Source organism: Platalea leucorodia, assembly GCF_965183815.1.
Source record: "Platalea leucorodia genome assembly, chromosome: 6".
Classification (NCBI taxonomy): domain Eukaryota; kingdom Metazoa; phylum Chordata; class Aves; order Pelecaniformes; family Threskiornithidae; genus Platalea; species Platalea leucorodia.
Window position 1 is genome coordinate 14,661,205 of NC_138828.1, and position 17,953 is coordinate 14,679,157.

The 17,953-nt window shown below is 39.6% G+C and overlaps 1 protein-coding gene across 1 annotated transcript in view; it reads left to right on the plus strand.

Annotated features, from left to right (window-relative positions):
* Window positions 1-4,713: 4,713 nt before the first annotated feature.
* The window catches only part of IL15 (interleukin 15), a 38,202-nt gene continuing 24,962 nt past the window's right edge, over window positions 4,714-17,953 (plus strand). The window contains 2 exon segments of the mRNA XM_082315643.1: window positions 4,714-4,755; window positions 12,522-12,651. Of these exon segments, the coding sequence (XP_082171769.1) occupies window positions 12,598-12,651 (54 nt within the window). The 5' untranslated portion in view covers window positions 4,714-4,755; window positions 12,522-12,597.

Genomic DNA, 17,953 nt, shown 5'->3' on the forward strand with positions numbered 1-17,953 from the left:
ATGCTTTTTGGGATGTTAGCCAGCTTTTTTATTCACATATTTATTTTATTTTGTGTAGGATTTTCTGTATCTATCATGCAATTTAAGGAGAAACTCTTTCAGGAAAACTTTTAGGTTGCAATACTGCAAATATTTTGTCTAAATAGGATAGTGCTTTTTCACAGGGTACTAATCAAAATGCTTAAGATTATAGGTTCCTCACATGACTCCAACTAAGAGCTGCACATTTCTCTGCATTAGCTTTTTTCACAGATCCAGAAACACATTCCTACTCACTTTAAGCATTAAATGCCTTTCCCTTTGTATTGCTTTTTGCTAACTTAGCAATTGATATGGTTTTGCTTGGAAACACTAACTCTTTAAATAGAAATAGCTCATGCTTAGTGGCAATAGTTGATAAATTATAACATGCCAGAAATATTGTGCATGCTTCTGAAAGGCAGAATATTAATGTCTCTCCAGATGTGTCTAGAAATGAAATAGCATTTTTGAGATGCCAGAAGTTTTTAATAACCAGTCTGAAGTGTCTATAATTTAGGACACATTGTAATTTAGTATGAAAAAAAAAAAAAAAAGAGACTGATTATCTATAGTCCTATACCAGCCATGAAAAGAAGTTGCCTAGATTTGCAGAAGGCACACATTCCCACCTAGTACCATGTTTAGTATATTACATGTTCTATTACAGCAATAACTCCGCCATAGGATTATTTCAGACTTGAAGACTGGTTTATGTGTTGTTACGACACTGGTGCAGGACAGTTCCCAAATTCAGTTATGTGTACGATTTGCTGAAGATTATAATTTCCAGAAATGCACCTTTCTAGCATATATCAAAGACAGATTTACAAAGTCCCCCATCATACAAGTTCTCCTCTGTCCTCTCCTGCTCAGGAGTAAGGCACTCTGCTGCTGGCCACTATCACTAGAATTGAGGCTCACCTTAGCTGAAATAACATGCAGTAATGGTAAATGCTGGTGGGATGACTGGGATGTGACTTCTCAGAGGCAGAAGGCTGTTTTGCCCTTGAGTTAGCTCCTCTGGCTGCCACACTGGGAGTGGGGGGAGCCAAAGCTGTACCTGCTTATCAGCTCTTTATATCCACTCTGTCACCTACAGGAAGAAAACAACAGTTCTTTCATTTTCCTATGCAAAAATTCATGAGGTTGATAATTGAGGTTGTACTAGTTCAGCTCTGCAGCAAAAATTCAAACACAGCAGGAACACTGTAATAAAAAAATACTCAGGAAGAGACACTATTAAAATTGCAATTACTGTCCTCTGCATCTGCCTGTACATTTGGGTTCAGGTTCTTTAAAAATTTTGGAATTCATTAAAAAAAAATAAAAATCATTATGCTCATCAGAGCATAATGTCTTATCAGAGCAGGCTTCCATTTCAAGATGATTTTTTTAAAAGAACTGATACTGAGACAGGAGGTGAGAAGAGCATAGTGCAGGCCCATCTTTAAGCATTCAGAAATTCAGCAAAGAAAGCTGGCTCTGAGCTGGGTTGGTTGGGGGCCACCCTGAAGGGATTTGGCTCTGCAAGAATTGCCTTTTTTTCCAAACTACCTTCAGAAAATACGGCATTTTTGTATAACCACCCACATCACATTGCTCTGGAAAAGCCTTCTTCCCTCCCACTTCTTCACTTTTGCTCCTGTAGCAATACTTCCTCTCCTGGTGTTCAGCGACAGAACTAACACCGATTCCAAAGGAATTAATTTCATGAGAATATGGCCGCACAAAATGTTTGGGCAATGTTACTTCAAATCAGGATGGTCATGTTTGAATTTTCAGATATCCTGTTTTATTTTCAAAATGACATTCATGCATCTATTTTCACTTTACTGTTTGCATGATATAAGTTATTCACATTCTTTGTCACTACACTTACAATACTAAATTACAATTTAGTAGCTCATTAGTGAGAGTAATTGCCAATATCTTGCCAAATAGCCTGTGTCCACTATAAATGAAACTTGCATAAATTAGAAAGGGGTATTTTGCTTGTAGGAGAGCATGAGAATAATTTACGCTATAAATAAACACCTTGATGTGGTTAGTAGTGTTTAGATGACTATAAAACGTCCCGTGTGTAATTAGGAACCACATTTTTGTGTAGTTAAGAAAATGAACGAGAATTAAATTTTGAGGGAGTGCAGGTGGTATTGCCACCCTATTGTGATGTAATACATACTGACACTTGCATTATTTTTATATACAACTACTGTAATGTTTAGGAACAGTTTTTATATTAAGCTAGAAATTGACATATTTTAACTTCAGAAATGCCAGCAAAGCATAGTTCTTAAAAAAAAAAAGAACAAACTCAGAGAAGTAGTTTGAAAAAAAAAAAAAATCCACCCTATATATTTGCAGTGTTCAAAGGAAACTGTTTGGACAGTGATTTAAAAAAAAAAAAAACTGAATGAGTGATACATCCCGTTTTCCCACAGAATATAATTCATGAATACCTAAAGCTTTGTGTGCTTGTTTTTGGCTGTTGGCTTATAAATTTTTCCTAGTTGAGACAATCCTGACAAATTATAGTATAGCAAAGGTCACATCAAAAAGCAAAGACAAATGGAAAACAATCTTTTTTCTTTCAGTTTTAAACAGTGACAAATGTGAGAGACTTCAGGATCCCAAGTCCAAATACATACACTCATATGTATACTTGAAATCATTTACTCGCATTCTTTGAGCTGGAGTAAACTGAAGAAACAGAGGTGTTTATGACCACTTCTGTCCTAGAAGAAGTGCCCTCACCACAAGACAGTTAATAAATGAGTATGCTCCTTTGGTTTACATAGTTATCTGGGGTGGTGTTTTTTCCTGCAATGCTGTTACCTCCTTTTCACTTGCATTTTTGTACTCTCTCATGGCAAGAATTCCAGCCAAGCCTGTACTTTTATTTTCTCTTCCAAATCTTGCCCAGCTTTCTAACAGCTGCCAGTTGAGGCAGATTTCACCTCCCATGTCTGCAACAACTGCTTAAAAAGTGATATTAACACTCTATATTGAGACAGAGTACAAGGAACATGAGTAGTTGCTTCTCTGGAGACACTGATACAGCATCATGTGAGAGAGCCGAGTCCCTGGAGAGCATGAAATTGTGAGTTCTGCTTTTTTGTCTTGTGTTAAATTGCTGGAAGGTTCTTTGCAGTGGTAGTGACTGCAAACCAGATCCTGTACAGGAGCTAATCAGCGTGGCTGCATTTCACTTCGGTGCCTTCTCTGCAGAACAGATGCAGGACCCAAGTGTTGGACCACAGGATACGGTGTGCAGGGGGGCTGAGAAATGGCAGCAAGCTCCCTCATGTAATGATTCGTCATGCAGCCATCTAGAATACTCCCTGGAAACACTCAGTTCCAATCCTTGTTTCTCTGTCTTATATGACAGCTATTCAAGATACAGAAGTCTTGTTTAGGTCCTTAAGTAGATTTTCCGAATCTGGCTGTAATAGAATATCCCAGCACAGGAAACTAACTGGTATTGCTCACCAGGTTTTATTAATAGCGTTCCTGAAAAAATGTTATTTCACTGAGAAACAGGAAGGAAAGGCCCAACTCTAGGAACTCATCTCTTCTCCAGTAAGGAGACAGAGCCATTTCTAAAACCCTCTCATTAAGCTGCAGAGCATTTTTACCACCTCACAGAGCGTGACATACACAAAATAATAACCGGACACCCAGAATAACGCGGAAGAGGACAAAAAGAAGATTGCACAGAGAGGAAGTACCGTTTTCACTGTTGCCTCTGGAGTGCATGGCCCTTACATAGGTAAGTGATGATTCCTGGAAACCTGAGAGTACTTCTAGGGAGCTGCTGAGCCTCATCTTCAGGACATTAAAGTTTACCTCAAGGTAGAAAGGTTTTTGATCATGAGGTGTCTAAGCAGGACTTTAGGATTACAGCTGCCATGCTCTGTGATTATCATAGGCACTAACCCCATACTTATCTCAACAGCTAAAATCCACAACTTCTGAGTTCAGTGCAATTTGCAGAGTATTTTTTCAGCTCCTTTATAAGGATCCTCTTCTGATGTCACCTGGGCCTATGACATCTCTGTGCGCTGTCGTCCCACAGCAAGCCAGATGCTGTACCTGTTGGAGAAACTCTTTTCTGTCCTGCCAATCCCTTTCTATGGCTGTGCTCTTCTTTCTTGGGGTTGCCCTGAGAGGCAACTTCTCTTTCCCTCCTGTAGTGGCTGCCCCAGTAAATACTGTTCAAGCTGCAAAGAGGAGGAGTTGCAGCATAAAGCTACAGTGTTTGCTTCCAAGGCAAGCAACTCTTCGGAGCTCTGGTTGGGAGGATACACTTAAGCTACAAAGGGGGACAGGACTGTGCAGAGACAAGGGCACAAACTGTGCGTTCTCCTCCCTTTATGGAAGGATAAGAGGCAGCATGCATAAATGTTGCTGCTTGGGACAGCAAGCAGCTGCCTTTTGTGCTTGTCAGTCGCTTGCCTGCCTTCTAAATCACAGGCATGTCTTTCCCCATGTTTTGGGGGTTTTTTTCCAAGTTTGAAAATTGCTCAGAAATGTCAGCAGGAAATCCCTATGATCTGTTGTCTGTGGTGAGAATAATTTCCACATTGTGTTAGGTACAAATATAGCCCTACATTATTATATAACAACTGAAAGTAAAACAGAACGGAGAAGGGGGTGGAGCATTTGCTGCTGTCATTAATGCAAACTTATATCCTAACTTCTGCGCCAACTTGCTGCACAGCTTTACCGAGGCTCGTGAGTATTTTACACTTTTAACATCCTCTTGCTTTTCTTTCTTTCTTTCTTGTGCTAAAAAGATGAGGGAACTCATACTGCTTAGCTTCCAATTATTTAATGTTTTTTAAAATTGTCTTGTAAGATTTGTTATAAATATAAAAGACATAGTTTAAGAATTGTATTTAACTTTGTACCTGGCACCTGTTCCTCTGGTTCTGCTGTGTGAGAGACATCAGCAAATACAGAGAATTGGTGCTCGCCGGTGAAAATTTGTCATGGTTTTCTAACAAACAAATTCACATAGCAAAAAAAGAGGAGAAAACAAAGATACTGCTGTGAGCCTAGTTAACATAGCAAGGACAGAGCTAAAAAGCTGGGAGAAAAGTTATTTACCACATTAGTGTACACACTTGAAGGAGCATTAAATGCAGGCAGGGAACTGAAAATCTGCAGTCAAGTGGAATCCTACTGCAAATAGTGATCCAGAGACACTGTAGCTGATAGCAGTATAATAGGGAGGTATTAGCTGGTAGTAAACCTGAGTAAGCAAATGTACTTATGAGTATGCTGTTAAAAATACCACTTTCGACCTAATGAAACCAAAAGGTAGGAGGAAAAGGACATGTGGGGCAGAAATTTGTGAAGGATTGTATTGTTAAAACCTGCAAAATTACCTCTGTAAAAGCCAGTAATAGGAAATTCTCCTTGCTGTGCACAGCCACTACCTTGTGATTCCATCTGTATACAGCAGGTATATTTGTCTTCCTTACTTTTAAGAGAGTTTGATATTGCAGAGGAAATTCCTGATTATAATTTTCACAATATGTTTTGCTATACTTTCCAAACAGTCAATAGCATAGCACTTCCTGTGCCCGTTATGAATGTGTTTATTTCTATGTACAGTTACCAATTTATTATTTGACATGTGCTAGATAAATGGAAAGGTATCACTTGGTTATTTTATCTTGGAAGGAGATACTTCATTATAGATCAACTTAGTATAAATAAATGCTCTTTATAGATCAACAGACCTATCAAATTCATTCTTTGGGAGCCTACTGGACTGTTCTAAACTCTAAGAACATGTAGTATGATTTTATAGCCTGTCACAATCATTTTAGCTCTGCAAACTCAAACGATAATGGTCAGCTTTGCCTCCTCCTTAGAGTGTAACATTATACCCTGCTGTCTTTAAGACTGTGAATTATCCAGGAAAAAGAATATTGTGGTCAGATCCATTCTGAGGCTTCCTAGATCTTCACTGAAAATAGGGAGGGATCACAGGGGACAGAGGTACAGGCTGATGTGGAGTAATTGGGTAGTACATATAACATAATGCTAGATTTTTTCTGAAGAGTGTGAAGTTCCTTCTCACTTCAGCTTGCAGCCTCTTCCAGGCCATGGCCAGTAATACATTTGACACAAAACTTCCAATGCCGGCTGCAGGGTTCTGCAGGGTTCAGCCAAACATTTCCCTCATCTGTGCTCAGGGAGTTCAGCTTGCTGCAGCCAGAACAGCAGGGAGAAGGACAATCTGGAACAGCGCCTCTGTGAGACACGTTGTTCTATCAAAATAATGTGTTTTGCGGTGTAAAGTAGATCACTGTTCTGCAGGCCAGCACAGTGTTACTGCTTGCAGGGATCAGTAAAGCACAGCAGCCCAATCCCAGCTGCTGGAACAAACTTGTTAGTCTGCACAGAAGTACATATTTTATTCCTCTTGGTTTTTACATGACATTGTCTTGTTGCTATATCCTCTATTTCATCACTGCACCATCAGTAGGAGCTAAAATCTGGGAGAACAAATACCCTTGCATTCATGTTTTTCATGAAGTCTTTCTGTGCACTTAAAAACTCATAATGGAAGATAGTGACTTTAAAGGTTATTTTAACTACAGGACAGTAATGCACTGCCAATTCTCCTTATTATAATACATTTCCAATTCTCTACACTAAATTGTAGTGTGTTAGGCAGAGCAAGAACACCTCAAACATGTCCATTTGCTGTGCACGCATGCTAAAATATTTCTAATTTTCAAAAGTATTTCAAAAGTAATTGCTCGGAAATGGAGGGGGAAAATGCCTACTATCAGTTATTTATTATCAGCTACTTATTACTCAGAGAAATGTGTATGAAGCAACATCTTGGTTTTTTTAGAGGTAGTTCCCAAATTTAAAGACATTCTTCTCACTCAACCCAGACTTCTGATTCCCATTTTCTAGGCTTTGACAGGACAGGAGTTCACTCCAAGAATAAATGCTGGCATATTAACAAACAAGCTGATATATTTGTCTCTGCAAAGACCAAATTCTGGTAGAAAGCACTATTAATAGGTCCTCATGGGAATATATGCTCAAAACTCCTTTTTCAGCAGGAGTTCAAAGGGATGGGACTATGTTGGAGGCCCCCAGTACTCAGACACACAGATTATTCTTTCACAGACAAAAGGACTTCTGATTCTGTATCATTAATCCCAGATCAATTTACCTTCTCACTGCTTCTGTGCCAAACACTGAACCTTAGCCGCTGCTGCCCATCTCAAGGGTTCCTGCATACTGAAGTCTCCTCTGCTCTTGCTGGGCCAGTGCTGTTCCCAAGATGGGTGCTATGATCCCACGCTCAGAGTGAATCTGAAGGAAGGACTAGAAGAGAAAGACATTTCATCCAAGCTGCCTGTACTGTATCAGCGTAAGCAGAGATCCCATTTGGCCAGGGCTGAGTGCCACCTTTGAGATAACATTCTGCACATCTCTGTGAGAGGTCTAGTCTGGGATTTCCTCCGCATCCTGTAGCCAATCTGGGGCCTGTTCTCCACCATCCATCAGGATTTATGGGCAGCTGGGGTTAGATTTTTATATCATGATGACAACACAAAGAATTCAGGCACCTCAGCAGCTAATAAAAGCTTTCTGTCTTCCAATCATAAATTAATGTACTAGTGTAAAATAAGGAGACTGATTCTTTTCTTAGCTAAGAAATCAGTGCAGAGCAGCAGAAATATTTGGAAGCCAGCAGGAGATGTACTATATAATTAAACTGTTGTCCTTGCCGATAGGTTATTATCAGCAGGTAACAAGATACACGCATCGTTACAAACCATCTTACAGTATTTCATGCTATTACAGATGAGGTATGTCTTTAGTGGCAGCATAGGATGATCACTCAGACATTGTTTGCCATTATAGCATCTATAAATTACAACTTAACAGTTTAGTAGTTTATCAATTAACTCTAGTGCCAATGCTTAAAAATTCTTTACCAAAAAATGGCTGATTTTTTCACCCACTGAGGAACTGTTTTTAAAAGCCTGCTTTACAAAAATACCTGCGGACTAGAAGGGTTGACCCTGCAACAATTAAAAAACCCCCTTATACCAAAGTTGCTAAACGAGCCCACCCATAACTAGAATTCATCAAATGTTTTAGGATTCCATTTTGTAAATAAAAATACAAGTGAAGCAAATTTACTGGCTGTAATTTATATTTGGGTAGGGGGATTACCATATTCTAAATCGCTAGCCAGAAATGGCTGCCACTGCACCTTTTCCTGGCTGCAGACTGCCAGAAGGCTGTGAAGGTCAAGTGCTTAGTAATTTTCTTCCCTAGAGTTTAAGCTATAAATAAGGACAGTGTGGAGAAGTTTTTTGTCTCTGCTGGAGAAGGGACTTGAACTTATTGATGATGTCAGGTCACCATCTGCCACAGATCCTGTTTGTGCAGATACAAAATATGACAATGCAGTTGTTGAGCTAAAGATCTTGTGAACAACTCATGCAGAGTTGTTTCTGTTTCACAGACCCATTTTATGTAAAGGAATAACAACATTGACAAGGTTTCACTTCACATATCTTAAATATCATATTAACTGTTAATATGTTGTTAACTATTATTAACACAATACCAATTCTGTAACCAACAGGATGGAAAATTACACATGAGCTCAGTGGCCTGTTTTGATGCTGCATTGGCTAATTAAGAATTACAGCACTTATACCAGTGGTGCCTGTATGTATCTCGAGCAAGTGACAAAGCGTCACTGTCTGTCTTCCTGCAAGGGGAAGTAGGAACCTTACCTGCCCTTCCAGGATTGAGGAGAGGTATTGGAGGAACATGGAAATCTATGTTCCTGACATCTGAAAGCTGCAGTTGGTTACTGCCACCAACCTGCTTGTAAGAGTAAAAGGTATCAACATAAGTACACTTGTTCAAAAATAACTAATTATATCTGTTTGTATAAGACATAGTGGCTCTCTCCTGAGTCATGTAGCCTCAGTTTGAATGTCCTATTAGGCTGTGTCAAAGTATTTTAAAATAATAGACATCTGCATATCTGTTAAAAACAAGTGCACGTAGTGTGCTTTTAAGAACACGGGAATGGGAGTCACAGTAACTCTCACGTGCTTATCTATTGTAGCCTGCAGCAGAAAAACAGAGAGTACGGTTTGTTTCCCTGCTAGTGTACTTTGGTAATGGTATGGTTGCTAGGTGGAGTTTTTCTTTATGCTTCTTCTTGGCAGGGTAAATAGACCAAACAGTGTTTCACTTTCCTGAGGTTAGGTTACCGCTGATAGTAGAGTTAACAGGATTAGCTGTGCTCAGGGCTGCCACATGCAGCATAGATCACCACTGGGCAGCAGAGGGGATGGGAAGGAGGGCGGCACTGGTCCCCGTTCTCAGCCTGGGGATTCCAAGTGTAAACCTGCCCTGCGATGACCAACACTGCATGCTGGTGACGGTAAAAGCCATTAGATTAGGGTTTACATGCTGCCTCGCTGCTTACAGCTTTCTTTCACTCATTTTATTTAATTTTAAACTTTTTTTATTTAATAAAAAAGGTCTACAGCCTTAGTTACATTGTATCTTACTGTAATTAGTTACATGGGCACAAGAAATGTGATTTTACGCTGGCTAGAGTGTAAAATATATACAAACAAGGAAAACCAGGAAAAACAGATATTCTGTATTTCATGTATTCTTCTTTTGTATGGCCCCATGTCTGATTTGCTGCACATTCCTTGCACCATGTTGTAAATCCAGAATAATTAATTTTATTTTTTTTTTGCCCTCCCTTTATGGCACTTATCAGTACAGTATCCATCTGCTTCTTAAACACTAATTAGTTCATTTTTCTCAAAGGTCCTGAAGGATAAGAAAATGGGAATTTTACTTTACAAATTGAAAAAGATTGGAAGAACTTAATGATTTTGGGTCCAGTATGTGATACCTGGAGATGGATTTTTTTTTTTAAGAGATTGTTTAGCATTCCCTAGGATTGTCTGTGTTCACATACAGCCCCCAGTGTGCTCTGTTGCAGCTGTGAGATCTCAATGCTTTTTTGAACTAAGCACTGTAGAGGGCACTCATTTCTTCAGACTGTAGCATCTACGCTGGAGAAACCTGCATCTGAGCTAGCTGACTATAATGACCAGAAATATACGCTTGGGGAGCATGAAGCATCCCATCCTAAGGGCCGATATACAAAGCAACTTAAAGCCAAGATTTCTTGTAGGAGGGAACTTGGAAAATGATTGTTGCTTGTGAAAAAGCTGGGTTAAGGAACTTGCCCAAATCACAGGGAGACGGTGAGATGAAGGCAGGGACAGGACTCTGTTCCTCAGGGCTGCATTCAGCTGCCTTTGTCCTTGAACCCATGCTTTTCTTTCTGTGATCTTCTGCCTCCTTTTCTACATGTCTTCCTTTTTCAAATAAGGACATTTATACAGTTTTCTTCCAGGAGCTTGGCCCATTCGGTGAGCAGAATCCATTTTGTTCATAAATCCTGTGAGAGCAAAAGGAAATCGTTACCTCATACTGTGATTAAAGATTTAATACCTTTTTAAAATTATGAATTCATGGGAACGCAGCGAGCACGGGATTAAGTTTCAAGTTCTTGAGAAGAATATGCTTTAGTGTTCATAAATCCTCCCACTTCTGCTACACTCAACCTTTCCTCCTTCCTTTCACCTTTACCCTGTCTTAATTCTTTGCTGTGCTCTCCACTCAGTCATACTACTCAAATTCCACTGCTGTGTACCAGCAGCATCACTGATTTCTGTTCCTCAGCATTCACCACATTGTTCCTGTAGGAAGCCTTTTTTTTTAATATAAAAAGTTCTGCTTGCCTCTGAAGCTCTGAGGTGGAATATGTTCATTGTGAAGAAACTGCTGGAGACCAACTACACAGTGCCAATAAATCTCTTCTGCAATTATGTAAACTAAGCCACTCATGACTTGGCCAAGTTTATGCAGGTTTTCTAGGCTGCCAAACTTGAGCACATTACTAAAAAGCACAGCTTTAATTAAATGGTTATAAACATTTTCTTTATAAGAAAGAAATGCATATTTCTGTTAATTTGCTTTTGGAAATAACTGACCTATTCTTGATGGGACTTAAAAGAAAAACACTAGCCTGAGTAAGTAATTCAGTGTAGGAAATTTCAGCTCTAACAATTTCAGCTTGACCAAACTAAAAGCAACTGAAACTGAGTCTAATTGTTTGAGACCCACTTGCAGAAGGCGCTAACAAAACTGTAAGCAATAGCCCCTTTACATATATAGAAACCGGACTGTGTTCCCAGCCCATATCTTTGAAATTAGCAGTGTTTAATTTAATTTTCTAAGAAAATAATGCTTATGCAATCACACATCTGTGTGTGTGTGCATATTTGTCCTTCCTTCCTCCATCACATTTTTTAATTCAAGGCCTAATTTCATTGAATAATTTACATTGGAAGAGTCACCTACAGGTCACCTCTTCCAGCCTCCCACCTAAAGCAGGGCTATCTTCAACATTAGAGCAGGTTGCCCCAGTCTTGGTTGATTTTTTAATACCTCTGAGGATGGAGCTTCCACAACTTCTGTAGGCAGCCTCCTTCACAAACTTATTTTCTTGCAGATTGCGTTGGGATTCCTTTTATAAAAAAATACTAATATTAATGTCCAAATAAACTGTTCTGGCAACATGCCTTCATCATTTTTTGCTGTATCTCTTCAAGGTCTTGCTATGAATATAAAACCAGTAGCTTGAACAAAAATTTGTTTCTCCAACTCCAACATTTGCAAGATTTGAAAGTGAATCTAGGAAAAAAAGAGTTTCTAAAAGAGAAGGGAAACATTCCAGTTAGGTTTTATTGTGTCATCTGTAAAAGGTAATAAAAAGGGGAATGAGCTGGTTAGACAGTTGCTGTGATCCTTACTATGAAAACACTGCTTAAATGGAGGTGATGTAGTGGATTGCTGCTGACCCAACCTTGGTTCCATATGGTTTGCCTCATTTATTCTCTTCTAATTTAATTTATAAAATAGGGGAGAACAAAAGTAAAATTGCATAGCTGGACCATACTGCGTCTACATAAAAGGCAACTATTAAAAGCAATTGTCATGCTGTGTTGTAGTAATTAGGGGACCTCTTCCAGCCCTTTATAAAAAGCAGAATTATATTGATGTTAATGACTTTAATACTAGCTACCTGGGCTACAACCTCTCTTCTGATTATTATCAAAAGTCACAAAAAATTATCCTTTGATGACAATATACATTTTCCAGGGGGAACCCCCCTTATATTGCAGCATTCAAAGATGGGTCTCTACTATCTTGATAAAGATAACCCTTTTAAAAAGTCTGTCTCTTGTGTTTTCCTTTCATTTAGAAGATTTAAAGGGGACTTGCAAAAGTTACTTGCGAAATTTCAGCAACTTCCTGCTTTGAATGCTCTTCATAGATGGGCTGAGCGCCACTCAGAACCCTATTGCAACATTATACATACTTATTTTTGTCACATCTAGGTCCCACAATGTACTTTCCTGATCCAGATTCTGTGCTTCTGTTCTAAGTAATGTTCCAGCAGGCAGGACACTGGGGATGGCGCGGACAACACGAAACTCTGCTGGAGCATTGAGCAGGCTGGAGAGTCAGGTAAGTGTCACTTAAACAACATGACATTTGAGGAAATTTCAGCAAAGCTTTAAAAGTTATTTTACAGCCCAACAAGAAAACTAGGTAGTACAGCAAATTTAAAGCTTAGAAACATTTCCAGTATTGTAGATGAGATCACTAGCTCCCTATAATTTTCTGCTTTGTTTTTTTCACTCCTTGTTGTTTGCTTGTACCAGAATTACATAGTAAATAGGTCTGGATTTTTTCACATTTATGTTTTTCACAGCTGATTCCTGGCACAGCAAGTTCTAGCAGACTTTCCCTCTTGCTTGGACTTAATGCCTATGCCTAGCTGACCTTTTGCAACATGTGAGGCCATAACCCCCGACCCTCAAGGGTGTTTAATACAGGAGGAAAATCCTTGCAAGTGTCCAGCCTCTGTAGCGCTCTTCAGAGCTCCCCAATGGGCTTTCTGGATGCTTCTGTATTAGCTGCATTTCCAGTATGCAGCGTGGCCAGGTGACCTCATTGTAATCCAAAAGCCATTAGCATGCGGCACTCCATATCCCCCAGGCTTGCAGGCAGCTCCCCACTGGCAGGCCCGTCCTTCCCTGCCTCCAGACAGGCTCCTTTCCTGAGCAGTGGGGCCTATTGCTGAGGAACCTGGCAGCCTGCGGTGGGATTCTCCCACTTTCAAACACTTGAAACAGAGCGCATGGTACCTTGCCATGGAGGAAACACCCGAGTGCCCCAGCTGTGGGCCCTCACCCGCGCAAGGGCTGCAGCGGGGCTCCAAGGCAGGCACCGTGCATACAGCCCTGCCACCACAGCACCTCCACGACGCCTCCACAGCCCCATCCCACCTGGCCTTCCCTGCCAACATGGATGGATAGGTCCCCCGTGCAAAGCCAGTCTGCCTAAATATGCAGGTAGGAGGGAAAGGCCAAACAGGAATTGTCTGAATGGTCTCCGAGCTAGTTATGGCAGTGAAGTTGTCGCTTAGGACAGGGTGGATTTTTTTTTAGAACTAATTTTGATCAAAGCTGCTTTAGCTTCTTCAATTCTAAATGTGTAATTGCTTATACTTGAAATTAGAGCTCATCTTTTCCGTTGGCTTACCAGCTGCTTTTCTGCAGGTCACAGAAAGAATTAATCAACTCAAAACTGAGTTAATCATTGATTACCCAATAGTTTCATATGACTTCATGCAAAATGCCAGAGTGATTAGCTTAGCTTTTATTAAAAGCAGGAAAAAAACAGCCGTCCGGATTATGGAGAAAAATTTGGAACTCAGACCACACCAACGTAGCCTATGGAAAGTTGGGAAGATTAGAGCGGACAGCAGCAGTTTATGGGACAGGGGAAGAATGTAGCATAGCTAGGTCACACCCCCAAATCTCTCTCACATATTGAGAGAGTCACTGGTTGTAAGGTTTGTTTTCTGTGTTTATCTAATTCCTTACCATTCTGCTGTTCATATTCTGTTGGGAGACTGACGTAAAAGAGAAAAGATCACTCTTAGGAGATCATAGTATTTTCCGCTTGTTGGCTGGCTTCATGTGTCTGCTAGTACTGTGATCTAGACTACTGCATGGACCTACTTGTCACAGGCCTTTCAAAACTACAGTTTGTTATAGTGCTCCTGCTTCTACACTTGCTTCTTTCTTGTCTACACCCGTACCCTCTCCTGCATCATATTCCATCTCTCCACACCAGACTATAACTCCCTGAGCCTTTGTCCCTACATTTTCAGTCTCCTGCCCATGTTCTCATATAAAAAAGCAGGTCCTGGCACTTCTCAGTGGGTGCTGAAGATATGGTATATGATGAAGACAGAGCAGGTTACAAGCCACTGTCTTGAGCAGGTACAAGTTACTGCATGCTAGTTCTTCCACAACGATTGCCCATAGCACATGTGAAACAAGTTAAGGTTATTTGCGATTCTAAGCCTGTAAAAAAATGAAACGCATCACAAGCAAGTAAGTTTCTATTTATGCTGAGCATTTCAAATACAAATACAGACAGTATTGTTTTGATTATAGTATTTCCCCTACTGCTCTTAAAGAATATAAAATGCCATTACTCATGTAGCAACATGCAGCCACGGGATCGTGTGACTATCTCAGTAAGCAGGCTTATTTTGCCCTTCGGTCATAGTAATGTTGCCTCTGTTGTAACTTACCTATTTAATCTCCTTCATCCTTCATGATAACTGAAAAGAAATCTCACGTCTTCTGGAAGCGATTCTGTTTGCTTCTAAAGACAGTGAACATTTTAAAATACAACTGTACCACCACTCCTTTTAAAGGTATATGCAAGTTTATTAGTCTGGCATTTATGCTGTTACTTTATCATCTCTTAAATTAATAATTTTATGCTATTTCTCATATTTATACACAGTGAAGGTACAAACAAAAAGACAACATCCTTCCCAATAGGGCTTAGTATCTAAAACCAGATGTAACATATAGCCATTAACATCTACGTTGTGCCCGTTAAAAGAAAAAAAAAGTGCAGATAAGTTGCAAATAGTAAATTATGGTAGAATAGTCTACTGTGAGGAAAAAAGCTGAGTGGATTCCATCCATTGAGAATATATTATTGTGCACTCTGTAACAGTTTTGTAAAGATTTTTTTCTTTTAAATCATTAGTGATCAATAAAGATTTGAACTGGATGACGCCTTTGTAGTTCAGCTATCTTCTCGCTTATTTTTAACAGAGATTAGTTATATAAAATACTATCTTAGAAACTACTGCGCAAAAGCTAACTAAGAAGATTCTGATAACGTTAGAAGTTTCAGAACAGTTTCCAGAGATCAGCTCAAAGAGGTATCACTCACTGCAGAACAGACAGGTAGTCACAACATTACCAGAAATTCAGGACCCAAGGTTCCCAGTCTGTTTTCCAGAAATCAGATTAGCCTTCCATTGCCAAAATGACTTTGAGTAACTGAATCTCTGTCTGTTGGCCACTTTGCTATGAGTCATCTCTGTATGCTAGAAGAAAAGATGCCATAAATAAAGGGTTAGAATAGAGTAGCTGGTCCTTGGGAACTTGGTGGGAAAGCAGTCAAAGAAGATACTAATCTACAGGCTCATAAATAATTACTTATCCTTAGTGTACCGAAGGATGCTTCTGCATGCACTGAACGAGCTCCTGTCCAGTGCTAGCCTGTGGGCTGTGTGATGCTCTTAAGTGGTGTTGTAGAAGGTTGTTGTTGAGGAGGTTGCTGAATAAGAGTTTATTCCTGACATTAATGTTTAACAGAAACAGTTACATTAACATAAAAATGAGAACAAAGTAAATAAAGGGGGGGAGATGTACATTTCACCCAGTGTCTTGCTCCACTGATTCTAGCAGTCACTAGTACAAGCAGAATTTTTCGTTCTCTTAAAAGTTTCTACAATAGTTCACCATATGATTTGAATCTACAAGTTTAGATTAAATTACACGTTAGCTGATTCATTATCCCTAATGTAAGGTTCTTCAGCTGAATTTGAAAGTTCAAAGGCTGCGATTAGAGGATTCCCTCCCTCACTTACATCAGGGGACCTGAGGAAGATTTAATATTTTTGAATTTTCTACGTCTTTCAGAGAAAAGGAAGTGGTTTAGTCATTTCAATAAAATGTATTGTCAGGTATGTTTGCAGAGTTACACATACATTTACTTTATCTTCATACTTTCTTTGCATTCTAATTATACCAAAATTTACTTTTAAAAAGATCACTGAAATGCCACCAGTACATATAATTCACTCACTCACTCACGGAAATGAAATAAATCAGCCCTGATCTTGGTTGTTAATTTGTTTTCTTTTCTCTGAAAGGTGTTATAATCCCTGTTCCTTACTCAGTTGAGTCAATGAAACTCTGTGCCAGTTTAAAGTAAGTGTTACGCCTATTTATCTACTGAAGGAATAAAACTCCCTGCACACAACCCTTGACTTCTGGTGTTCAGGATATGCAGTTCTGTGAAGGACAACACAATGCCATTGCGAGTGCAGCCTTTTTGGTTTCCACTATTCTCTCCTGTCAGCCTTTCCATCCTCAATACATTAAGCACTTTTTTTTTTTTTTTAACACAATCAGCTTTAGGTCTATAACTGGAACACAATTTCAGTGCTTTTATTAGCTAATTCATACTCATGTTTGAATGTAGTTTCATATGCAGTATTTTGTTACACCTTTGTAATCATCTAGCCAGTTGTAAACTAGATTTATTCTACTGTACTGTAAGCCTACCAAGGTTGCTGGGCAAATGAAAGCCTCCAAAAAAGCTCCAGGTGTACTCACTCCTCTTATTGCCCCTCAAAGTTATTTTTAAGACAAACACCAACCATATAACTCTTCAGTATAAGAGTTAAAATTTATCAAAGTCCTAAAAAGAAACAAACTAGAGGTGAGCATGGAAATCAGGGTGCAACTTCAGCAGGCATTTCTATGAATTACTGCACAACAAGTTTTTAATTATATCATCTTGGGAGGTAAGATATAACAGGGTGGACGTGGTCACGATGTGAGAAACTTCCAAGAAAAGCAAAAGCAATTCATGGGAGTGTTGCTCTATTTCCTTTCTGGAAAAGTTGCCTGTTGGAGACATGCTTCCAAGTTACAGCTTTCCTTCAGTATTTGGGTAGGCTGCAGACTTGCCTTGTTCTGTCCTCGCTCCAACATCTCCAGTCCTTCAGCCAACTCAACAGCCTAAGCCTGAATCAGGCCTTTTTTGCAAAGCTGAATGAAGATATGTTCTCTCTCCAAGCTTTCCAGATGGTGGTGGGAACAAAGGGGAAAACCATGGAACAGACATTCCAAACCTGATGAAAAATCCAACTTTCATCATTGTTGCCAAGGAGAAATGGATGTAATATTAATATATTCTGTTCCCTAGTTCCTGAGTGAGGATAACAAGCAAAGTCTCTTTCACAGAGAGGACCATTTTCCATTTCAGAACAACAGACAAATCTCTATACAAAGATTAATATCCCTTTTCTTACTTGCTTTGCTCACCATCCATGCCTGTAGAGTAAGATCAATTCCATTATCATATCCTGAAGAAGGATCAGAAAAATGAAAGAAGAGAGAAGCCTCTAGGAAAAAAGGGAGACGCACAGAAAATTGTCAGAAGACAGTACTGAAAAACACAGGAATGTCCAGAAACAGCTGCTGGAGTAACTGCAGAAATGGTTGGTCCTGCTGGAGAATATTCCAATTAAAACTCCAGTCCAGAAAAGCCCTACAGCCTAAAATTAGTGACATGCTGAGAACAACCGTGCGCTTCTCCCCCACTTGAGCTTCATGATGATGAATCACTCAACCCCACCTCTTTTTCTGCTACTTGC